Raw genomic sequence first — 25,853 nt, forward strand, 5'->3', positions numbered from 1 at the left:
CATTAGAAGAATAGGGAAAGCAAGGAGACTCATGAGAAAGTCATTGACTTCTGTTGACAGGTCACCATTGCTGTTCAGACTCATGGGGATGAGAAAGGAATTCCAGAAACCTATGTGACAGCTCCTCTTGGGTTGGATGAAAATATTGATTTTTTTTTCCTAGCTGGAATTTGACAGGGTCAGTTCACGTCTGGCTTTTCAGCACTTAATACAGGGCCCTTTTGTCTTGAGAGGCGGCTGGACTGGTTTTTCCTCCAGGCAGGTGCACAGAGGGCGTTTATTGTAGCCTGAAACACAAACACTAAGCCCCAAGGCCCTGCTCCACACACTCCAGCATGGCTCAAGGAAATAAAGTGAACAATATCTCTTGCAACAGGCAAGCACTGTAAATGCCACTCCTGAATGAAATATTTCTTAAAACTTTGTATCCGTAACTTGATCATCTCTTAAAACTTAATTATATGTCAGGGAAAAGGAAGCTATTGGCTCCTCCAGCTGTCCAGGTTGAACAAGAGTGCACAATGGAGCATATCCGATTCACGGTCTTACTTAGGTAATCAGATTAATATCTCCTGAATTGAATTTACCCTTTTGATATGGAGTCTTTCAGCTGCCTTGTTTCACTTCTCAAATTCTGACAAAGCTGTGCGGCCTTTGAGTAATTTCCCTGAAATCTATATGCGGGAAGCCTGTGCTCTTTCGAGCACTTTTTGGAACTTATACCAATTAAATCTGTTTCTGGCACACTTTTAATGGCATACTTTCCCCTGAATCAACAACTGCTCCAAAATCTGAGGTCATTTGTTTAATTTAAAAGCAAAGGTTATGAAACAACCAGTTCAGGCTTCACCAGCCAAGCCCCTGTGGCTTTGCAGGGGTGATGAGATGGGGAAAGACTCAAAAACTGAATTTCTTATGCACAAAATAAGTTAATTACTGTGTTTCTGTTAAATTGACATCAGGACAGGTTAGTCCACACCCTCCCCACCAACCTTGCTGTCCCTTTCTCTTCAAATCTCTCTCCTTCTGGTACTTTTGTACTCATGATTGAAGTTCACCCTCTTGCTGCTATTCTTGCAAAACAAACATCTGGACTGGATTTTTGTCAGCTGGAGTTGAGAGAGAACTGTAAATGATGCAGTGATTTTTTTTTCCATCCTTATTAAATTTATTTATAGCTAGTCTGAAGCCAGGAAACATGTTTTTAAATGGCTGGAGTCCTTGATTGGAGGTTCTCGAGGAACATACAGTGGATGGTATTCTCCCCTGGCTGTTTTCTAAATAATATCAAGAGTGCATTTACAAAAGTCCCCATTTGGGTGGGATTTTTTTCCTGATAGACACTTCATTAAGATATTTGTGGGTCAGAATTCTTTCATTGTTTTAACTTATCCAACCTGCCTTCCTTTCTGTCAGTGAAAGAAGAGAGTGTAACTGGCAGGTATTTCTGAATCATTGTGATGATGGAGACTGGATTTCTGGTTGTTTGAGACATGAACCAGCAGCATGGGTATTTCCTTCTGCCAAAAACACCACTTGGATCCTATTCCTACCTTTCAACTTAATAATTTCTAAAATCTTCAAGCTGCCAAATCTTTAAGTATCTCATTTATTTTCTCATTATTAAAGATAATAAAATGCTCCACATGGGGCTTACTGAAATACTTTATAAAATACTTGGTTGTGCCCTAAGACCTTGTTAAATCACAATGCCATGGGGTTTATATAATTATTTAAGAAATAAAACCTCCTAGAGGAGACTGAGTCAGAGGATGGTGTTTTATGTTTGTTGTTGTCATTTTGAGGGCCCTTCCAATTCTATGATTTGAGATGATTCTTTGATTTTTCTTTCATTGTCATTAAAAAAAAAGAGAGGCTCTTTTGGGAATGAAGTTTGCTACCCACAGGCATTTTCTTTTCCAGAGAAGAGAGTGTTCTGCTTCTTGCCACCCAAGTCAGTCATCTTCAGCCTGAACAATGGAGCTTAATGTTCTCCATCTTGCCAAGGGTTAGTCTCTGTTGTTATGAAAGTGAATTGAAACCAAATGCACTTTCTATTGGAAAAGCTGCCATTGATCTCAGCTCATAAGCAATACTGAGAGGGTGGCTCTTAGAAGACAGAGTGAAAAAAAAAATCCTTGCTGTCATATCACAGCAACAGTTATGTCACTACTAAGTCTATAAACATAACTTTGGTGCATCGTCACTCTATTTTATGTTTTTATGCCCCTTGAAGATTGGTATTCCATATTTCTTAGGGATATTAGCAAAATAACAAGATTATTTTATGAATTTTCTTGCTAATGGACTGAGAAAGCTTTTCTTGTAATAAGACCCTTCTTTAACTAACAGGGCATAAAAGATAACTCATGTTCTTCTCCAAGAAAGACAGCTCTGTTTCATCTGTCTGATAGGAAGCGTTTGAGACAGCAGCCTCATGAAATGTAGGTGTCTGCTGCCCACTTTCCACTTACTCAACTAGAAGCCAAGTCATTGGCACTGGTAGTGAAATGAAGTACAGAGAGGTCAGCACTCCTCACCAGCATTGCCAGTCAGGCCTCTGGATCAGAAATTGGGGGCCCTAAAGGTAAAGAACTTTTATTTTCGAGTAGGGAAGAAAGGAGAGGTACTGAGAGGTAGTGGGAAAGCACAAAAGATGATCTGGCTGGACATTAAGCAATGCTGCATCTTTCCAGGCTATAAAGCCTAATAGTTCCTGCTAGATTTAGCTTTTACTATGTTTGCAAATGAAAATCAGAAGTGGGAGGAAGCTACAGTTATGGATTCTCAGTCAGTATTTAAAACGTTTCACAACATTGTTTTCTTCCTCCTCCTCCTTTTCTTCTTCCTTATTAAGATAGTAGTCACTTTTATTAAACCTCCCTACAGAAATGAAATCAGTATCGTTTGCTGTGAAACATTCCAGTTGATGGTAGAATCAAGGTATCAGTGGAGATGTGACCAGGGTAATGACACAGAGCGTTGGACACTAACAATTAGTTCCTCTAACCAAAAAAATGAATACTCACGAGAAATAGTTATTTAAGGTTTAAGCTTAAGGAATTTTAGTAGAATAAGATGACATTATATTAGAAATATTCCTAGACATACTAGTATTTATATGTAGATTAACTTCATTGACTGTCATGGGGAAGTATTATTTATTTGATGGGTACATAAGATTATTTGAAAGGTGTTGATTATGCTTTTTCATGTTAGTTCTTTCATTTAAATTCCTGTTTTCTAAAATTCACAGACTTCAAAATAAATTAGTTTTAAATCAGCCATTTGCCTCGTAGCTGGTTCCTGGAGAGACTTGAATTATAAGCCTGCCTTCATCTCTCCTATCTCAAATTCTAACTCTGGCTCCTTCAGTTGGGTATAAGTAAGATCAGATACCTTATCACTGTACATTGAAAGGTTCACATCAAAATTTTGTGGCCTATTTTCCTCTCAGGTACCCAAACCTGATTTTCTGTTATCATCTGATGAGTTTTTAGATGGTCTTTTCCCTCTCTGCTTTTTATGAAGTCCCAAAGCCAATAAAACGTGCCAAATGTGATCACAACACATGGGGAAGACCTCCACACTATGTCAGGACTAATATAGGTTTGGGTGCTTGAGGTGGAGCCAAATGGACTGGATGTGAGGGAGAAGGGACAGTGGGTTTTTTTTAAATTTTTAAATTTTTAAATTTTTTTTTTTAAAGCAGATCACCTTGCTCTTAAAGGAAAGCTAGTTTTTCTAAAACAAAAAAATGAATCCTAGCATGGTGAACAGTCTTGCTGACTTGAATCATGTTTCAGCCTTTCTCTCTTTTTTACCTCACAAACCTCTTTACAAGTCACTCACTTGCTCTCTCACAGACTTTCCCAAGACAGTACAGTCATGGAATCGCCTCCCTTTTGGAGTTGTCAGTGATGATGCTTTCCTGGCAGAGACCCCGTGTTGATCTTCAGACAGGTTGTTGGAGATGAACCTGTTTAGATAGTGGCCTTTCTTCTGTTGCCTCTTACCTCCTCAGCTCCCATTCTTCCAACCTACACCCCTTATTTTGTGTGAAAGAAACCCAGTAACTTCCTGTGAGTGGAGGGGTGCAGAGTATTGGTGCCATGTCTACATTATTTATTTATTTTTTAATTTTTTTGTAACAAGAATAGCCTTTTTTTTTAAGATTTATTTATTTATGCATACAAGAGCTGGGGCACATGCCAGAGATGCAGGAGGTGAGAGGATTCACCAGAGACAGAGTGGGGAACAGAACAGGCAGACTATCCAAAGTTCACTGCTGAGGGGAGCAGCAGGCAAGTCAGGAGAGGTCTGCTGCGCCATGTGGGTTGCTCCCTGGCTGGCTGGGGATCAAACTCGTGCTGCAGAGGCTGCAGAGTGCTTCCTAGTGCAGTCCTTAACCCCTTGCGCCACCAGGGAGGCCCCCATGTCTATTTATTAACTACAACCCAAATATGATCTATAAAAAAAGAAAAAAAGATAGAAAAGCTAACAAAATCAATTTAATACAATAATAGCTTTGTTTGAAGAAGAAGTAATTACAAAACAATGAGACTTATTAAGTAGGTCATTTGGAAAGCAGGAAATTGCTATTTTAAAGGTTAGATTTTAACATATGCATATGCCTTTTTTTCCCCCCTCACCTCTTGCAAATAGAGAATGGTTTACGTCAAGAGAAAATTCAGGAAAAAAACCTTTTTTATTTCCAGGAAATTGGGCCATAGTGTTTCTGCTGCCAGTGATATATGACAATGCCACCGGTAGTGACCTAGGACATCCTGAATTCTTGCTCTTATAATGAGCTTGCATTCTTGTTTCAAAGGGTATCCTGTTCCTATTGCAGTCCTCATGCTATCTCAGCTCAAGATCATCTCCCCTCACCCCACCCCAGGATCATACTGAAAATAACACAGTGCTGTTTAGAAGACTCTATACACATAGATGTTAATGTCATCTGGGGGAGGACAGAATAAATAAAGTAACTGGATATTGGCCCCAAACATATTTATAATTCAGCAAATTGACCCATGAAACTCAGCTCTATTATTTCAACTCACATTGTAGAAATCAAATATTATTTCGTCTATTTGTGCCCATTTGTGCTATTTATCCACAAGCACACAAGTCCATGTTATAGAACAGTAGCACCATGGAGTAGAAATGTGGGGTCCTAAAAAAAATTGCGGTAAAAGATGTACCCAAGGGTACGTTATTGACAGACCTGCTGGTTCTGATTATAAAGACTGATTTATGTCATCTGCAATGACACTACCTAAATAAATGAAAAGAGCAAAATGCAGTTCCCTGGGGCCTCTCAGGTGTTGGTGTCTCTACAGGTTTAAAGCAGAACTAGAACTAATCCACTGTTCTGCTTCCCTGACATCATCCAGTTTAAAACATGTTGCAAACTCAAGTCCAGCAGAAAAAACTCCACTTAACCCTGTCCCATGTAGCCATCAAGGCTGGGAATGTAGGAAGGATCCATCTTCACAGATCATGTAGATCCCTGACTTAAACCTGTTGTCCTAAGAGAGTGCTGGGTCAGTAAGTATACCCCCTTTTCCTGAACCAAGGCAATGGACTTTGGTGGGGGGATGGGAGGAGGAGGAGGAAGCCAAACCCTTAGAAGTCTTCAAATAGTTCTCAAGCCCAATTAAAACAGAATATCTCTTAATTTTGGTTCTTTATTATTTTTTTCCTTATCCCTTATTTGATTCCCCATATTCTTCCTGTAAGTGAAGCCATCCACATTTTTCTTTTTCCATCTGACTTATTTCCCTGAGAAAGCAAATATTGTACAAAAATGAGCACTGATGTAAAGTATATACAAATAAATAAATTTTTAAAAGGATAGAATGTCGCACTAGCAGTTCCTTTCCATAGTCAAGGAGTTTTGCAGCATCATTATCAAGCTTTGATGATTTCTCTTTTCCACTGTCTTATTCTGATATATCTGGCGATGCCATAGCCCTTCTACCTAAAAATTCATGGAAGATAAAACATTGCTAAAATCAATTTGGATAATAGTGAAAATTAGGAAAGAGTGGAAGGAGTGGTCATTGTCAACAAAATAACCTGGTTATAAGTATTAAACTTGGAGAAGAATTAAGTCCATTTGCCTACTTATGCAAAATACCTTTGTTAACCAAATACAGCAGAAGCCTTTGCTTGGAGTGTCTCCAAGAGCCACAACCTGGAGGAGACCAGATCAGTGGTTGCTGATTTCCAGTACTGTGCATCAACCACTAAATGCTCATAACTATAGAAATTTAAAGGGAAAGGGGATGATATGAGTTTTGAGGTCTTTGCTGGTTTCGTATTCAAAACATTATCAGTTCCAAGCAGCTAATTACAATTGTGATTGCTTATACCTGGTGAATTCTACTATCCTCTATGGGAACCGCACTGCATGGGGTGTAGGGGTGGGGGCTTTCCATCTGCCTCCGTTATGAATCTCTTCTTCTTTCAGTGCCTCCAAACTTGAGATCCAAAGAAGAGTAGAGCAGCTGAATGTCATGCTCTGGGGCCTTGGCCCAGACATGCATCTTTCTGGAAGGATGACTGAATCCTGTTCTTAAGTCTAAAGTTCCTCTTGATTAGCTGCTCCTTTTGTTTGTTGTTTTTAACGGCATCTCTGTCTTTCACGGGGAGCTTACAGGGATGTGTTTGAGAGCCCCTTCCAGCTGGGATGCTGCCCAACTCCCACCAGCTGAGTTGGGGGATGGCCTCCCTTTAGTTCCGCTGCTGCCTGTGGACGACAAGGACTCCACTTCCAGCCCTGGCCACAGTGGCCCTTGTCTGCTGTGCGCACTTGGCTCCGTTCTCCGGGTTTTCTTTCTCCAGCCATCTGGGCATTTTGAGCACCCCTCTTATCTCAGTACCTTGGCACTCAGGGCCACATGCCATCCTATCATAGAGATGGAAACAAAGGAGTCCTTCACGTTTGGCCTGCCATTCCCCTGGCACCATCGTAGATTGAGTGACAGTGAGTGAGATTGTGGGGGTCGGGGGTAGGTCTGGAGTGATGTAAATGGTTTTGCTGATACAAGGCATACGGGGCGGAGTGACAATAGCTAGGATTGTTCACTACCAGGCTTTCTAGTGACTGGGTTCTTCCTTTTTCCTGGGGCTATTTTGAAAGAGCAAGGGGCATACAGACTCTGGTGGCCTCTGATTGCTGTAGTTTCTGCAGGCTGGCAGCCTGAGTGTAGGGGCTCACGACTGCTGTGTCCCGTGGGAGTGACTCTCATTTCCTATTAACTGTCATATCTATATCTAAATATATACGTATGTATGTATGAATGTGATGAGTGTGTATGTGTGTGTATATGTATATATATCACCAGCTTTCGAAATTCTTCCTTCCACCTCCTCTACTGCTAATGTGGGGGTTTTGACCAGAATCATCCACCCCTCAGAGAAGTGTCGGGCAACATTACTTCAAGAGTGCTGACAGCAAGTTCCCCATAATCTTCCTGCCTGGAGAAAAACAAGCATTTGATCAAAGGACAGTTCCACTGCCTAGTTCACTCCCACTTCACTGTGTCCTCTCCTGTCCCTTCCTCCCCCAGGCCCCTGAACTCTGTGTACTACTTCTGATCTCTCGCCACGCCACGTGCAGACCTTGCTTGGAGGTGGTCAAGGAGGCATCATCAGCCAGCCAAAGAAAAAGCCGCCAAACAGTATTAAATCACTTCCGTTTAGACCTTAGTTGTTGGGTGGGGCTGCAGCTCCTTGAAAGGCCGACCTAAAATGCTTGCCTCTTTTCAGAGAATCTGATTTCACATTTGGCTGCTGATCATTTGGTTACTGGCATTCATTCATTTATTGGAAGCCCAAAGCTTCCACACACTTGATTCTACAGAACAGTGTGATATTAATAAGACATGTCTCGATTGTGGAGCCAAAAAGGTGATGCAACCTCATTTCACACCAAAGCGGGCGGGTATGTTTATTTATGTTTTAATCGTTGAGGCAGAGAAAACATGCAGGGTCTGAAACTAATTCCCAGTCATCCACAAATTTTGATCCTCTCTGCTATGACAGGCAATGGCGATCACTTTGCTGTAGAGCAAGTGATCTATGTAACTGGAACCATGGCCTCTAATGTGGCTCCCTGTCCCCACATACACCATCCATCACCCAGTTGCCAGATCCCAGTTGGTTTTCTGTAGAACACCAACCAATGAGTCTTTGTCTCATTTTAGGTGCACATCTTGGCCAAGGAGATAACCTCACATATAAATTAACTCCCTCTAGTTTTCAGTTTCTTTCCAAGATCACCCACTGTCAGTCCCTATTCCTCTGTGCAGCAAACTTAGAAGGAACAGTGGATGAAAGAGTGGTAGTTGTTGCCCCTGAACATGAATCATACAGTGACCATTTATGTGTCTGCGAGGAAGGGGAAAAGGAACACAGGTTCTCTGGCATGAGCTGGCTCTATCACATGGTTTGAAGTTAGTGGCAATTTTATTTTGCTTTAGGAAGAGAAACCTGGAACCTCTTGGCAGCAGATCTGACTAAAGCTATAATCTGACTATAGCTTTCTTTCACATAGGAGATGAAATACCAATTTGCAAAGGCCCCAAGTTGGGTCAGCATGACAGCCTTTGTAGGTATTGTTCCCTACGTTGTTGTTATTTTTTTTTTTAAAGACCGTTTTAGTGCATTTAAATAATGAGTTTTTGTTTTTGTCAGCATTGATAGCTCTTTAGACCGAAAGTAAAACTTTAGTTTTATTTGCATTGACTTTTCATTAATTTTTCTACTACTTAAATGAGTTACTATCTCAGAGTTGAAAGGAAAGTCACTCTGTTTTCTGGAGATTTTCTTAATGAGAACAGCAGCATTGCTGTTTGGGTAGTGTTGCAATTAATTACATCTTAGACTAAAAAGACATTTTCTTTAGGATACTAACAAAGAGAGTGTATACAACTTCATGTTTATTTTCATGGTATCTCATTGAGATAGTTTGAATACTGGTGCTGTATTCTCCATCTGTAAAATGGAAGGAGCTAGAATGTTAAGTTCAACTTGGAAGGATTGCAAGGAAAGAATGCAGACATTTGTGTGATTCGTGTTTCCTAGATACTGCCTGGAGCATTTAATTTGTTAAGTTTTGCATTTCACCTACCCACGGGGGTCTGAGAAGTGTATAATTTGGTCCAGGGTCCAACAGACTCATAGAGATTGAACTGGATAAATAAATGAAACTTAAAAATTTGCCAACCTGGCACTAATTATGTACTGGTCAAGGAAGTGTTTTTCAAATCATGGGAGCCACTAGTAAAAATCCATTGGTACTTTGATGATGGCCTTTGGAGATACTTTTATAATTTAAAACCATTCCCATGGCAGGCCCAGGGAGAGGTCTTACTTCAGCCAACACGCAACATTAGGCAGAAGAAACAGGGCCTTTCTGACTGATTTGACCTGTGGGTGGGCCTCTTGCACATGTTTCTAATTAGAGCTGCAAGACAGAGTAGATATTCCAGGGCGACTCTCCTTCTCCTTTCCTTCTCTGCTACGAGATAGAACAACAGCGTCTTTGTGGTGACCTCTGCCGAGCTGTTTACATTTGGTGACCTGCCTGAGCACTCTTGCCAGTATAGATGCACCTCCTGGTTAACAAGGAACAGCCACGCTACCTGTTACTGTGGTAAAACTTGGAGGTCAAAATGAAAAATAAGATGTTTCTCTGTTGTTGAAAAGTCTGAGTTATTTTTTTCTTTGCACATTCATTGAGGTATAATTTACGTACTATAGTCTACAATGCAATCATGATTTATTAAATTTAGAGAGTTCACCACCAGTTACCACCACCCAGTTTTAGAACTTTTGTCAGTCTTATTTTGAAAACACTAAATAGTGATCATAATTGTAATTCAGGTCAGGCTGAAATGTAGAATACATTTTTGAGGCAAACTAGGGCTAGGGAAGAGGGCCATCCAGGAAGTCACTCAACTCAAGTCTGTCTCAAGTTTCTCAAAGTTCATGAAACCTTGAGCTTAGCACTTATATTTGGGAAGATGTTCATGTTTTTGCTCATCAAAGGGCATTATATACTGTTTGCTAAGAACCTCACTCATTTATCAATATCAGCTATGCATCTTGATTATAAAGAGAAGGTACAGAAGATGAGGATGAATGGACTCTTTCTCCAAAGAGCTCATAGTTCCTGCAAACATTTCATCAAATATTTACTTATGTGCTCTTTTGTTTTTAGGTCTTATGTTAGGCACTACAGACATATGGATGAATAAGACATATAAGAATTTATATGTGAAAAAATTATTTCAATATGTCCAATAAGTTCTGTGATAGAGATAAACACTATGTAATTTCAGAAAGGTCATCAGCAATGTTTTCTAGAAGAGATATTACTACAAAACCAAAAGACATTGTCAATAACTGCATCAATCCTGCTTACATAGCTTGAGATTGCCCCATTTGGGTGAGGTTCTGTGAGAGCTCCCTGCCTTCGATGGGCTTTATAATTGGTGGGGGAACACTGCCATTACTGTGTCCAATTGGAAGGAATAACTTCATGCAAGTGAAAAAAGTAAAGTACCCTAGGAATTTGAGCAAAAACATTTCAGGCATGTGTTTCTGAAGAAATAGCCCAAAGTCCACTTAAAATTTTCAAAAACCTCAAAAGCTGAATTTTGACAAATAAGATTTTAGCAGATCTGTGTGAGAGTTAGGAAGCATTCCAGAAGAAAGGTATAAGCAAAGGCTAAGGAACAGGAGAACTTGGGGTATATCCTGAGAAAAGCAAGTGGCCCAAGATGGATTGATAAATATGTAAAAGAGTACAATTGTTTCTATAGATTTGTCAAAACCAGGGAAATCAAGCGAATCATAAGCTCTGAATTCCCTTGATTATATCAAGGAAGATTTCCTAGAGATGCAGTTTATTTTACTCTGTCCCTGGTGTATGTCTTCTGTCAAGGTGATACGATGATTAATTTTCTTCTTCAGTTTCTTCTTCCATGATTCATCTTGGGGCCACCACCTACTGAGCCACAATCAAAGCACCAATGGATTTTCAGTAGTGGTTCCCCATGATTGAAAAAGCACTTCTCTGACCAGCACATTTTTGTGCCAGGTTGGTGAGCTAGAACCAGTTCCATTTGTTTGTCCAGTTCAACCTGGCCATCAGCCTGTAGTTCCCTGGTCCAAAACTGTAATATAATATTTTCAAGGAGATTAAAAAAAACAACTCCTTGAAACATTGGTTGCTAACTTTGGAAAGGGTAATTGCTGTACCAGGTAGACTTAGGAAGTGGATTTGGAGGTCTATGAAGAAAAACGAAGAAGGTGAACATGGGGTTATTTGCTTAAAATTCCCAGGTCCCTGAAGTGTAAACCTGTTTCTAAATTTATGCCACTAAAGGATCTCGAACCTGGAGTTGTTTTGGGATATTTTGAAAAGTAAGGAATAGTGTTGGCTTTCCATCAGGAAGGAAAGAACTCAGTTGGTTTTGATATAACCAAGGAAGACAGTGTTTTGCATTTGTTTGTTTGCATGGATAGTCCACTTACTGTGCAACCTTGTTCACGACCCGTCCACCCTCTCTCTAGGGTCAGTGTGAATATCCAGGCTGCAGCTGTCCCTAGAGACAATGGCTAGTACTGTTGGGCACTGCCCTTAAGGTCCTAAAGATTAATTTTGTAGTATTTCATCACTTTGAAACTGCCAAAGAAAATGCTGCTTCATTTGGGGGAATATCCTTTCTGTATGTGTCATTTTTTTTCATGGAGTATAAAAAGGGAGAGATTTCTGGAATCTCCTACCTGCCTTGCTAGACAAGCTAAGAAAGCAAGAGGTCTGTCCTCTTACAAGTATCATGTCTTAAATCTCATTCTAACAGTAATTATTGACATGCCATCAGAGGGAAAGTCCCCTCCCATTTTTTCTTCTATAAATTGAGATGCTTTAAAAAAAAAAATCCCTTAGTAGAAAAATGATTTTTTTGAAGTCTGTAATTTTAGCCCTGTATTTGCTGACAAGTAACAGCCCTAGAGACTGGGGTTTTTTGTTGTTGTTGTTGGTTTGTTTTGTTTTGGCATTTTCCAAAGCAGTGCTAATTATAGATGGGAGGTGACTTTGCTTTGCTACTCTGCAGGTTAGAAAGAACAATTTCTTGGCCACTATTGAGGTTTGCCGGGTAAAATACAGGATGCCCAGTTAGTTAAAATGGCAACAAATGATTTTTTTTACTGAAAGTACATACCAAATATTGCAGTTAAAAAAATTAGTTTATCAGCAATTCAAATTTAACTAGGCATCTTGTATTTTTATTTGCTAAATCTGGCAACCTTCTATTACTCCTGCAATAAAAACTTTGTCAAGGAGACTGGGAGTTTTTATGATTACTGAGTTGCTATTAGTTTTGAACCAAAACAAAACAATATGAGATAAAGCTGAAAATAGAATCGAGTCAGTCGCACAAAGGTAAAGGGAATCCTTTCTTATTTCTTTGTGTAGCAAGCTCTGGGGTTCATTTTTATTGGGAGGAGCCCTTCTAGGTCTACTTTAGCTCAAAGTCATATTTTTTTGTACCATTTGGACGGCTTCTTTGTTCCATCTTTAGTTCAGATGACCATGTCAGAACTGGGGCATCCTTTAAGAAGTACTTGACTTCTATGGAATAGCTCTGTACCCTCATGATTGAATTCTGCTGTTAAATTCCTACCTGGTCTATTGAAGTGGGGTCTGAGCAGACATGTCTCTGAGATTAATAGTACTTATTATTTACTGAGTGCCTAAGATGTGCCAGTATTCTGCCTACGTTACCTCCTTCTTTCTACATGATTTCATACTGGCCTCTAAGAGCCCTATGAGACAGGTATTGTTTTTCCCATTTTCCAAGTGAGGAAATGAAGACCTAAAGAGATTAAGTAATCTTAGCAGGTCACAGAAACGTTGAAAGGCAGAGCTGGGATTATTTGTCCTGTCAGTCCAACTCCACAACACCTTTGCTTAAACTCACACACATGATACCCTAGCTCCTACTCTCACACTCCCTCCCCAGTCCCCAGTTTAACTTGATATTTCAGCCATTCCTTTCTCCCCTTGTTGCTTACCAGCTGAACTGATAGATCATTTCCATCTGAAGTTGACCTTAAATAATCTTTGTTCATTTGTGTCATACAGTAATGCAACAGACACAGAAATTTGGGTGCTGGAAGATGTTAACTTTGGATGCTTCCTATTTTATATGAAAATCATTGAACCAATGGGGGAAAAAAATCCTAGAAACTTTATTGCAACATTTAAAAATGTGTCATCATTTTAATATCTTTAAAGAGCCTGAAGAGACTTTGAAGCATTAGACTGTAAATAGCTAGCAGTTCCAAGATGAGCTTACATAGGTATCACATGATTGCTCCAAAATGGCCATTTGTCTCAACTCTGCATAGCTGCTGTAGTCCTCAGCCAACTGTCCTGCCAAAGGCAGAGGCCCAGCTCCACCACCCACTCCACCCTCCGGTCCTCCATTTAGTAAAGTAGCAAAAATATACTGACGCCATTTTCTTTTTTAACCAACGCATGCTCCTGGTTTGCTCCTTATATGAAATGTTTGTCAGCATTTTGAGCTCATCAAGTTAACACTTTTACTGCTTCCAGATGAGAAAGTTCATGTAGAGAGCCATTGCCTTCCCATCATCTGTTGTGGCCACAGTTGTTAAGTGTGAAATAACTCTGAGGGTATGTTTTGCCTAGTATTCCAATGGCATTTCTTAAAGCATGGGTTATGGACCTGAGGGTCTGGAAGAACTTCTATCACAGGGTTACCCTCAATCACTGACTCTTTATGCTCAAAAGCCATCCTAGCCCTTTTCCTCTGTCTTTAACACATCTCTTGTCTTTCTTTCCCCCTGTGTTGATGTAACTGGTCTCCTCTTTCCCTCTGTCCTCTCTTCTGTCTCCTCATTTCCATTGTTTGGTATTTCTGTGACTTCCTGTTTCCTTTAACTATTAACTCCTCACAGTTTTAAAAATCTGATGATCGAATTCTAAAAGGAAATTGAAAACAAAAATTGGGAAACTAGAAAAAACAGCAGAGGTGGTAGTATAAAGTTACAACCTTCTTTCTCAGCCCTACACACCTGAGAAGAGTAATCTGGTACTATTCTCCAAGAGTGGCAGCCCCAGCCACTCCCACTGCCTTTCGCCCCCCTTCTCACATTCCTCCATCCTTTTGTAAGCCCCGAACCCCCCTTCAGGTCTATCTTAGTCAGTTTATGTATTTGGTAAACTTGCAAACTTTTTGTTCTCCTTTTCGGTGATGGAATGCTTACGCCACCAGGCTGTTCAGGAACAGTTGAGTAAATGATAGTCTTAAAAATTTTTCAAAAGAAGCACTGGAAAGAAATTGTTGATTGGTGTCTGCCTTAGGCATTTCACTCCCCGGAGAGGCTCAGCAAACAAGCATTTAATCCATAATCTGCTCTTCCTGGCGAAATAGAGAGGCAACACAGGCAAAGATTTGAGAAGTCACTTAAACTCTGTACTTTTGTTTTCCCATCTGTAAAAAGGTCAAAATAATCATCCTGATGTCATAGTGTTGTAAGGATTCAATGAGTTAATATTTATAAGTCATTTAGAATAGTACTTAGCACATACACAAAACTATATTGAATAAATAAATGTAACAAAGCAAAAAATAAGAATTCTTTCTTTTAATCCATGCCTGAATAACTATATTCAGCTACCTATGGCATCTTCCAGTTTCAAAATAAATCCAAGTGGGAGTTACAGTTTCAAAATAAATCCAAGGGCAGCAAGATAACACGTTTCACAGTTTTACTCAAGGACTGACTGTCTGGCCTTCATGTACATCTTCTCACCTATATTTTGGCCAGACTGACTGATGGATTATTTTCCATTCCAACTCCCCATTTAGCTTTCCTTCTCCATCCCCTCTGTATTACCTAGTCGCTGTCTTTACCTATTGGCCCAGTACTCTTGGGTATCTGTTTAGGTCCACAGTCTATCTTCTCTTCTACATCATCAACTTTTGAAGAGTGAGGGCCATATTGCTGGTGACTGTGTATCATTCCTATGCTACATAGAGTGGCCTATAAATGTGCCCTACAAATGTGTTGACTGGCTGGTGTGAGCTGTTGCCCACTCGAAAACAGTTGACCTAGAGTTAAGTGGAACCAAGTGGAACCTGGGACATCTTGCCGCCAGACCTTGTAGATGTGTTCTCTTGAAAGGCCAAGGTCTCCCTGTTCTGTGTTAGGACAGTGGGAGCTTCCAGCATGGGGCAGGCCAGATATGGTCACCATGAAGTTAGGGGTATGGGTAGAGTGTGCTGGGATCCAAATGTGGGGTAAAAGCAGGAATGCCTGCAAGCAGAAAGCTAAAGGTGTCGACTTTGCATAATTACCAGGAATGCTTTTAATTAGCACCTTGAAATTTCAGTTAAAAGGGAACAGTGAAAAATACCCATTTTGTAATGCAAAGGGATGCCTCTGAAAATGTTCCTACTTTTCAGGCCTAGTGGGATAAGGACTAAACATAATGTTGGAGAAATCACATCAGTGCTGCTAAGTTGTGCGTAGGTTGAAGCAAAATGGAGAAACTGGCATCTCCATTAGTGGCACTCTCCAAAAAATAAGCCAGCAGTGTGATTATCCAATCCTGTGCAATTTTTTGGTAGCTGGATAAGTTCTATGTGAAAAACTGCTTTCTAAAAGTAAATTTTTCCTCTCCAGTACAATGATATTATGTCCACACTTTTATAAATATATTCACACAAACCCATGTGGCCACATACGTCTCACATTGGAGATATAGTTGGCAAACAGTTGAAAGAAATAGAAAGTTGCTGGGTTTTCTCCCCCCCCATTTGTGGCATTTGTAGATGTACGATTTTAATAACCGTGATGAGTAGATATGGTAACTATGAGAATGTCAAAGGGGGAAGCATTAACTCAGAAAGGAAAAAACATCTTTCTAGGGGACATTCTTCCCAGCAACACTCCTCTGAGAATCTGTTTGTTCTCCAAGCAGTGCCTGGGGACAAGATAAATAGGCTTCCCTAACCCAAAGACAGTAACACCCAGGGAGACTGTGGATGTGGGAGTGGGAGCTGGTGGGGGAGAAGGGGTAAAATGTCCAGGGTGAGGCTGGCACAAGCTCAAGGCTGGGCAGTCAGTCTGCAGCAACTGAGCATTGCTACCCATGCAGCTATGGTCAAGTTCCCTCAGAGGCCCAAAGATGTGGTCATTCATTGGTTTGTTTCTTTATTCTTCAGCAGACCTTTCCTGGGTCTTGTTATGGGCCAGCCCACTTGTGACCTCACTGGGCATTGAGTCTGAGGTCTTTGCAGCTAAGGGTGGTGTTCCTTAGGGAACTGGGAGGCCTTCCAGAGGCAAGGAAGACTGGAGAAGCTGAGTCCTGCCTTAGAGGAAGTGATACGCAAATATTCTACCACCAGAGAGAAGAAGCAGGAGCAGCGACATTTTTCTGAGAGTTCAAGTTTGATCTTTGAGCATGATACCCAGATACTAAGAGAACACACAGCAGGAGTGCAAAGATCCTGTTGACAGCAGCATGCCATGGGCAGTCCTTAGAAGCTACAGAAAGGGAAAGATGCTGAGAGAGGCACTTCCAGTCACCCATGGCCAGGAGAGTTTACCAGCCTCTTAGAGGATAATAAAGAAAACCACACCCATGGTTATCCATGCTGTAATTTATTTCACAAGTGTCCCATATGCCAGTAATTTATATGTAGTTTACTTAGTGTGCTGTTTTGGCCATGTTTTACATTCTAAAATCTACTCAGGTAGTCCTGGAACAGGCCATCTGAACTCAGATAGATTGAACAAACCATCTGCTTCCAATCTACATATCTGGGCAGGGATGATTCACTTGTCATTCACCCCTTGTTACCTTGGTCACCACAAAATTTTATAGTGAATTGTGTAGTAGCTTGTCTTTCCTATGAACTCTGTACTTCCTGAAGGTAGGTATCCTATCCTGTCCTATCATCTCTTTATGTCCAGCATTGGGCACAGAGGCTGGCCACTATCCAGAGCTAGGCTAGTCCACATTGGATATGCTAGTCTTGTGCATGCCCATGCTGATACAATTCGCATGTACTCCATTCTGAACTTCTCTGCTTTTAAGTGGTATCGTCTAATGATATAAAGGGCCTCTTTATAACTTCTTTCCCTTGTATCATATGAATAATTTATTTAAGACATATACCTTTGTGTTTCATGTTAGAGATTAATGTTGAACATATGCTTTCCTTTTGGAGTGTGACTTTACCATTTGCTTCACATTTTCTTTCCTCCAGTTGCTTCACATACTCACTCAAAAATCATTTCCTTTTCAGACTTTCTAAGTTCCTATTCAAGTTTGCTTTTCCCTGGACACTTACATTACTACTTGGGCTGCTTTTGGCCCATCCACTCAGTGCTTTACTCAGTGCAGGTATGTTTGGCCTCAGTTATTCTTTGCCTATGCCATATGGTCGTATTCATGCAAATAAAACATTAGATCTAGCCCTTCTCCTAGACTGTGTGCCTTTCTTCAGGAAAAACTGTTTTTTTTTTTTTTTTTTTACGTCTCTGTCTCTCCCATAGCAGCTATCATAGTGCCTTTCACCCCAGTAAATGCTCAACAAATATGTTCTAATAAAATTCCACCATTGAGATTAGGTGGCTGTGAATAAGTATTAGCTTATTCTTTTTTTTTTTTTTAAAGATTTATTTATTTATGCATACAAGAGCTGGGGCACAGGCCAGAGGTGTGGGGGGTGAGGTGAGAGGATTCACCAGAGACAGAGTGGGGAGCAGAATAGGTAGGATGACTGAAATACACTGCTGAGGGAAGCAGAGGGCGAATCAGGAGAGGTCTGCAGCGCCATGTGGGTAGCTCCCTGGCCAGGGATTGAACTCGTGCTGCAGTGGCTGCAGACAGACTCATAGGTTGTGTCTTAACCCCTTATGCCACCAGGGAGGCCCATTAACCTAACTTGAAGGAACAGTAGACTAATTAAGAGCTCGAGCATTGGAGGGATACTGCCTGGCTTCTAGTCTTGGCCTCAGCACTAACTTCTTTTATGCCTTTGAGCAATCTCTTAGCCCTTCCTTGTCTCAACTTCCTCCTCTTTGAAATGAGGATAACATTAGTACCTACATAATAAAGATATCAGGAGGCTGCATGGGTTAAGATATGTACAGCACTTAGGGTGCCCAGCCTGTCAATGAGAGCTATAATCATCATCAACAATGGCCATTAGTGTCAGAAGTTGAACTTGGATAAAGAAAGTATGCTCCTCTAGGTTACCTTCTTGTGGAGCCTGGACTGGACCGCACCTTCTCGATTACACATGGAGTCCTGTGGCTGGCCCCATGCTTTTTCGACACGGGGAACTTCTGCCTCAGGATTGTGTAGATCATCTTGGCTGAGACTGTTTTCTCTGTTGTGGCTTGTTTTTCTTACCTTCAGTTCTTGACCTATATTTATCTGTTGGTGTGGAACAGATACATTGGGTCTCATCAGATTCTCAAAGGGGGAAGTCCATGACCCAAAATAGGTTAAAAACCACTGAGGGAGACATGATGATGTTCCGTTAAGAAGCTTGAGTGGAAACCTGGGTACAGGGTAGAAATGTACATTCAGGCCGTGCAGTGTGGCCACTTGGAGCACTTACCAGCCTACTGTTCCTTGGAATATAACACTCTAATGTCATTTCAATAAGTGTTTGGATGGATCCTTACTAAATGTCAAGCATTGTGCTAGTTTGGATACCAGAAACATGACAGAAACATGGTTCCACTGTTGAGGTGCTCAGCGTTATAGCTATTTCTTTTCATCTTTAATTTAACGGTTTAGTTAAATTCATTACTCATTAATAAATAGGCTTATCTCCTTAACTGAACCTACTGTGTGCTTTGTGCTGTCTTAACAAGTGCTACCTACTACACCACCATCCAATGGAAAGAAAGGGTGATAGGCTGTAAGGGCTGAGCACCATGGGGAGGAGGCAGAAGGGCCATTTCAGTGCGATTAGAGAGAAATAGTCCTTGTTCCAGTTCATCGTGTATCTGTGACTAGATCGTGAGCGGAACCCTGAAGGCATTTTTGGTCATAAACCTCCTGATGCCTAGGCTTGGCTTCCATTCAATGCTAATAAAAATGATAGTAAATGTTAGGCCTAGACATAAAATGAGTACAGGTTGCCATTAGAACTTTTTCTATGAGCTAATTCCTTTTTTCTTCAACAGAATGCATTACATATTTTTTTAAAGGTTTATTCATTTATGCATACAAGAACTGGGGTACAGGCCAGAGGTGCTGGGGGGTGAGAGGATTCACCAAGACAGAGTGGGGAGCAGAACAGGCAGACTGAAATACACTGCTGAGGGGAAACAGTGGGCGTGACAGGAGAGGTCTGCCGTACCACGTGGGTCATCTCCCTGGCCAGGGATCGAACTTGTGCTGAGTAGCTGAGGATAGCTTCATAGTGCTGTGACTTAACCCCTTGCACCAACGGGGAGGCCCCCAGAATGCATTACATATTATATCGGGAAGGAGATGCCACACTTTAATTAGCATTATTCAGTGCTAATTAATAATAATGAAACAAGGAGTACTTTTGGTGGAGTAAACAGAGTACAGGAAAACTGCAAAAGTTTGTGTAGTATTTCAAGATTAGTAGTGGTGGGCTTCCAGTAGTATCCCTAGATATGAGAGGGCTAGCTGGGTTCTAGAAACAGGGAACAGAGAAGACTGCCCAGAAGGATCTGGATTTTCCTTCAAGAGGTACAAGCAACCCACAACCTGGTGCCACTGTACCTGTGCAGCCCCTTGGTGGCGCTCCCCAGTGGCCAAACCCAGGGAAGGGACCTGTGGCCCTGGTTCTCACAGGTGAGGTTCCAAAGCAGAGAGTGGGTTGAGAAAGAGGAAGAGTAAATCTGGAGGAACACGTGGGAAGATCTCCAGCACACATGTTTTCTTGATTTATTTTAGAGGTAAGGGTGTGTATTTCAGTTTTATCTGTCGTGGTAAATTTAACTTTTAAGAGGTTATAAAATGTCTCTGCCATAGTTATTACACTACCAACTTGATGATCTCAGTTATTTTTCTCAGTGTCTTATTTGTTTAGCCCATTTTTTAAAAGTGAGAGTTGTGTATAAATTAGCCTGTTTTTCTCCAGGGCACAGGGAGAATAAAAATGCTGTCGTTCAGAAATTTTCTTTTTGCAAAGAGTTGTTCCATTTCCCCTCTTTCTCCCTCCACTGCTTTCTCCTTCTCTGCAAAGGCCAAGAGTCTAGCATTTGGAGACATGTAGCATGGCGCTTCCCAAACCTTTCTCAGCCAAAGACTCCTTTGGGAATCTAACTAAATTTCCTGGTTCTCTTTTGCTTTTAATACCAATGCCCATATTACCCAATGAAGTTATTTTTATTACTTCCAAATATTTTTATAATTAACTTAAGACTCAACAAGGAAGCAAAGGTAAACAGACTGTAATTATTTCAAGTTCTAACTACTATGAATGGATATCAATCTTTGAGGAGGTATTATTAAGTCACAGTATAAATTAGTCATAAATATCAAGTCATAATTGCAAAGGAATATCTATGACTATAAAAGGCACAGTAAACTGGGATTTAAAAATTAGTCACTGTGCCATAGTAAATATAATTGCTGCACATTTCTGCACAATATTTCTAAGTCTTAGAATAGGATTCGGTCTTCTAATTATTCACTGATAGGCACACTATGATATTCAGTAAGAAACCCCTAAATTCACTTTCAAAAGGTAGGCTATTTCCTAGACCAGCTGTCCTACCTCTACTTAGAGCCCCAGGGCTCTCACTTCCCTATGGAGCCCTGTCCTCCCCCTGTTCCCATGTACCTTGTTCATCTTTTTCTGGCCTTGTTCTGTGGCCACCTTGCCTGTTTTACTGAGCTGCCCTAAAGTCACTGGCAAAAATTGATAATAACGTCACTGAACTAGGAATCAAAAAAAAAAAAAATGCTAAGGGATTCTCATACAGGTTTTAAGCATTTAATGCTTCTTAGCTCCATGTTAGCTACCAGGAACAATTTCTCTAATTCTTGGGTCCTCCTTTTACAGAGCAGCCCCGATATTGAATGGGTTGCCTGGCTGTTGGTCCTCACCCACGCACTTAAAAGGGACTTATTAATACTCCACTACTGGCACACACAAAAGGTTAATAAAAGGTTACAAGGGAAAAGGAAATAAGGAAAATGTACAACTCAGGGAGAAAATAGGGAAATAAAGTCTTTAATGCGTCCTACCTGATTTGCCGACCTGTAAACCCAAAAAGCACTCTCAGAGCTGGCTGGATGCTGCAAGCTGGCGGAGAGCCAAAATGGGGGACCCCACCCCAAAGCCCATATGTCTGGCTTTATACCAACCTGGCTTCTTAACCCCACCCTCAGGTCCCAGCCACCTTCACTTTGGTGGTGATGGGATTTGGAGTTCCCAGTGTCTTTGGCTTTGACCTAGGGTTGGGGTGGAGTCCACAAAGCCTGTATGGAATTAGCTTTAGGACATCCTTTTCCCCCTAACACTCCTTCCTGAAATTACAGAGAGACAACTATATCATCTCAACCCTCCCCGGATTACAGTCCTCCAGCCCCATGTCATCCACCAAGCATTTTCTCTTGTGCGTTGAGTGCTTCTGTTGTCCTGAGTGTGTGGCCTTGTGCTGGTCAGGGCCAGTGGTCACAAAGGAGCCGCACTGCCAGCCAGTGAATTCATTCTGGAAGTCTTTACTGACTTCTTATCATATTACGTGTCACAGACTTTACCTTTTGTGAGCACTCTAAAAGCTCGGAGCAGACCCTGTAGAGCAGTGAATAGAGGAGTGCTGCATTCTCTCCTGCCATGCTTCTCTCCCCGTTCTTTTAGAACAGTATCACCTCTGTTTTCCACTGGGGAACTACCCCATCTAGTTCCCATCTAGATGGTTCATTTGAGACTGATGCCACTCTTAAGCGCTAGAGCTCAGCCCTGAACCCAATCAGACCTCGAAGTTTCTGTGATTGATTTAGGAATAACTGTATGACCTGACTGATCACATGAGAATCCACCATAAGAGTTTGGTTGATCTGCCAGGAAAGAGAGGACCCCACTTCTACTAGTGAGATGGAACCAGTAGCATGTAAGACAGTAGCCACCACTTAGGGACAGTATGCCTAAGAATGCCAACACTCTGGAAAGCAGAGCTGAAAAATGGATAACGACAGATTCCATAATCATTTGAGTACCTCGATAGCTATCTTGTTAATATGACCCCTTAATATGCCTATTAATGTTTTGTCCATTATGACAATATGAATATGGGTGAACAAAACACCCAATGTGGGTGAGTAAAATACCCAATATGTTCTAGGCCTGGAGCCCCTTGGAGGCCATAAACGATACTCATCACAGCTTGAGTTGCAAGTCCCAGAGAACTACACAGAATATTTTCCCTTTTCTTTGCTTCCAGAGAACATGATGACACATAAGCAGGAATTCCAGGAGTAGAATTGAGGCCCATAACAAGGTGTATTACCAGCTGCGTGTTGCATCTGGGTTTTGCTTTAGGATTTAATTTAGGATTGTACTTTTAGATAAGTTAATATAAAAATATTTTTTGAAAACAGTGAAAAAGTGAAAAATCAATTTATATTTATAAAGGTGTGTGTGTGTGTGTGTGTGTATTTATTTAATTAAAACCTAACATGATGCTAGGCTATGTTAACAGGAACCTGGCATGAAAAACTGAGTCACCGTTTTCAGCATGAATGAACGCTTAGTAGCAAAGGTCTCATTCAGCTACTGTGCCCAGTTTGGGCTTCTACATTTTAAAAGGATGTGGAAAGCAATTGAAATGATTAAGAGCATGGAAAATCAAATCTCTGAGGAATGATGAAAGTAAGCTATTTAACCTAAAGAAAAGAAGATTGAAGGGAGAAAATAAATGGGATTTAAATATAGAAAGAATTCTTGTACAGAAAAAGGTGGCAGATGTTTTCCTCCTCCACTGAGGATATTAAGAGAAAATTCCCTTAGACATTTTAATTGCATAAAAGAAAGATTTTTCAAGCAGATAAGATTCTTGTACTGGGTGAATGCTTTAAAGCGATCTTTAAAGTTTCCTCTTCACTAAGATTCTGTGATTACTAGATCGAGGGTTTGCTTATCAAAAGAATTGTGAAACCACTTGCTGCATATCCTAAGAGGAAGATGAACAAACACTGGCTGTTTGGTTCCAACCCTTCTAACATGCCTGTGAGAAGCAATATTATGTGTGGACAAACAGCCATCAGAAAACAACAACAAAAGCCTGGGGTAAAATAATGATAATAAAACTTAGATTTAGGTAGCAAATCATAATTAGTGTCCACATCAACTATAAAAATGAGACAGATTGTGAGATGGCTTAACATTGGTGCCGGCATTTTGGGAGAAGTAGAATTAAGTGTATGGGTTCCATATTGAGTGATGAGTATTCACTATTGGCTCTGATGGATATCTGGCTTATTTCCTATGGTAAGTTGACTAGTCTTATTTGGGATCCAGACACTTTGAAATAAGACTCAGGAAAATGGATTTTACTTTGGGAAACAAATCTACTTTATATATGGAAAAGATGTGTGAAAGAACAATAGCTTTGGCATTATTACTGCTTTGATGGATCTAACCTTACTTAAAAGTTATGGCCAAAAAAATTAAAACTCATATGTGGCTGCACTTTCTTTTATACTACTTGGACTATTATATTAAGCTTTGTGTAAGTATGAGCTCCTCTGACTATAATCCATGCATCCACGTATCTATTAATTAGTCCACAATTGGGTTCTGTAATTTCCTTGGCCATGTTCCTTAGACAGTGTAGTTTCTGCAATTTATACACCAACAGTCAGTCATTTCCCCTTTATGGAGCCCACGTGGTTACTTAAAATTAATTTAGACAAGAGATTTTCCATCTTTTAAGTAAATCTGCAATTAAGCAGAGGTGGCTAACTTCTCAACCAGTTATTTTAAATAAATATAATTGTAATTTCTAGATCTGTAGTTTTCTACTTATAGAGAATAACTGGGAAAAGAAAAGAATTGCAATACTGCAAACCTCTTGTTGAAAGTACTGGGGGAAGAGTTTGCTGAAGATGGTGATTTTGATAGAAAGGGACTTTACAATACCCATCCCTACTAATTTCCCAACTGAATTATTCAAGAAAATAAACCAAATAAATAAACAAATCACCTTCAAACAACAAAAGCAATAAAAACCTGACCTCCAAAAAAATCTCATATTATGTGTTACTTTTTAAAAACAGACTTAGAAACAAGAAGCTTGTTTCTAAGTTTATTTCCACACTTGCCCACTGAACCCTCTCTTGTTGAAAGAGTCAGGGTATCAGATTCACTCTCATAATTTCCTTTCAACTAAACTTACTGTATTACCCACCCATCCCCCTAAAACGAATGGCTAAAACAGCTGGCTCTTTCACTCTCGGTATATACACACAAACACAAATGAGGTACACACACACTCATATAATATACATCTCTGCATATATAAACATGCACTTTGGTCATTTATTTTTTTAGCAGAATAAAGGTCATTAATCAAAATACAATTCATTTCAACAGTCAAGACTTGACACGATCATTAGTTTGAGAAAACCCGAAGAGACCACGCTCCCTTTCATAGCATTGTTTTCTTTCTAGACCCTGCAGGGAGCATGGCTCTTCTCCGCTGGGAAACTGAGGGACAGCATGTGGAGCCACTTCTTAGCCAACACGTTAAAAGATCGAAATTTTCTTGGGGAAGTTGTTTATGCCACATGCTCACTCACCTAACAGGAGAAAAGATTTGATATCTGCTGTGTTTCTAACTCTAAGCTGTCTCCAGTTAGCCACAGTTCAAAGAAAACAAATATATTGCCTCTTGTTTCCAGAAGAAAAAATTGAGGACCAGAGAAATAAAGCTAATTTTTTTTTCAGTTTCTATTTCAGTTTCATCTGCTCTTTCCTTAAACATTTTGTAAGCTGAGAAGAAATATTTTAAAATCCATCCATCTAGATGAACTATTTCTTTAGAAAGCACAGAAGTTCACACTTTTTCATCTTCATTCTGTGAGTCCATGAAAAATAATGAAAAGGCTGGAAATAGAGGTGTAGAGTAGCAACGTGACCCAGACAATAGGTAGCCAGAGAAAAAGAACCCAATAGTCCTGTTCCCAAGCTACCACCCAGAAGAGTAACTAGTTAGCTGGTTCCTGACAGAATGACCTCACTCTTTGTGCTGCTAAATGGAGGTTCTGCTAGGAAACCTGCCAGAGTGTGGGTGGCCCCTTGGCCCATTCAGGACCAACCAGGGGCTCCCAAACTAGTCTATAACCCATTTACCCTCTAGCCTTAGGGAGTTGGGCATATTCACATTCTACAACTGAAGACACCAAAGACAGCCCAATACCAAAGACAACCCAATACCAAAACGGTAAAGGCTATAAGCAGGCAATTTTTAGAAGAATACACCTTTAAACTTTAAGTCATTAAACTTTTCAAGTCATTAAGGAAATAAAAAGTAATACAAAGTGAGGTACTATGAAAAGCGATGTAAGAATTATATGAAATAAAATATTTTAAAAAATGAAAAAAAAAAAACCAAAAACTTACCAACCCTCATCCCAAAAGAAAAGAACTGAAAAACCTTAAATATTGGTGAGTATGAGGAAACAAGAACTCACACTGCTGATGGGAGAGTAAAACAGTGTCATCACTTTGAAGAACGGTTGGGCAGCATCTAGTTAGACATGAAAAGGCACAAACACTACAACCGACGAC

The 25,853-nt window shown here is 40.4% G+C and overlaps 1 protein-coding gene across 11 annotated transcripts in view; it reads left to right on the forward strand.

The window, feature by feature from the left end:
* Positions 1–25,853, forward strand: part of RAD51B (RAD51 paralog B) — a 538,718-nt gene that overhangs the window by 392,341 nt on the left and 120,524 nt on the right. Inside the window, exon 10 of one of the 11 annotated variants that reach the window (XM_037503553.2) lies at positions 7,581–7,603. The exons of the other annotated variants lie outside the window; for them this stretch is intronic. Coding sequence (XP_037359450.2) covers positions 7,581–7,588 — 8 coding nt within the window. The 3' untranslated portion in view covers positions 7,589–7,603. Of the gene's footprint in view, positions 1–7,580; positions 7,604–25,853 lie in introns of those variants that run through there. 11 annotated transcript variants of the gene reach the window in all.

Source organism: Talpa occidentalis, unplaced genomic scaffold (genome assembly GCF_014898055.3).
Source record: "Talpa occidentalis isolate TD23 unplaced genomic scaffold, MPIMG_talOcc4v2.1 talOcc4.11, whole genome shotgun sequence".
Lineage (NCBI taxonomy): Eukaryota > Metazoa > Chordata > Mammalia > Eulipotyphla > Talpidae > Talpa > Talpa occidentalis.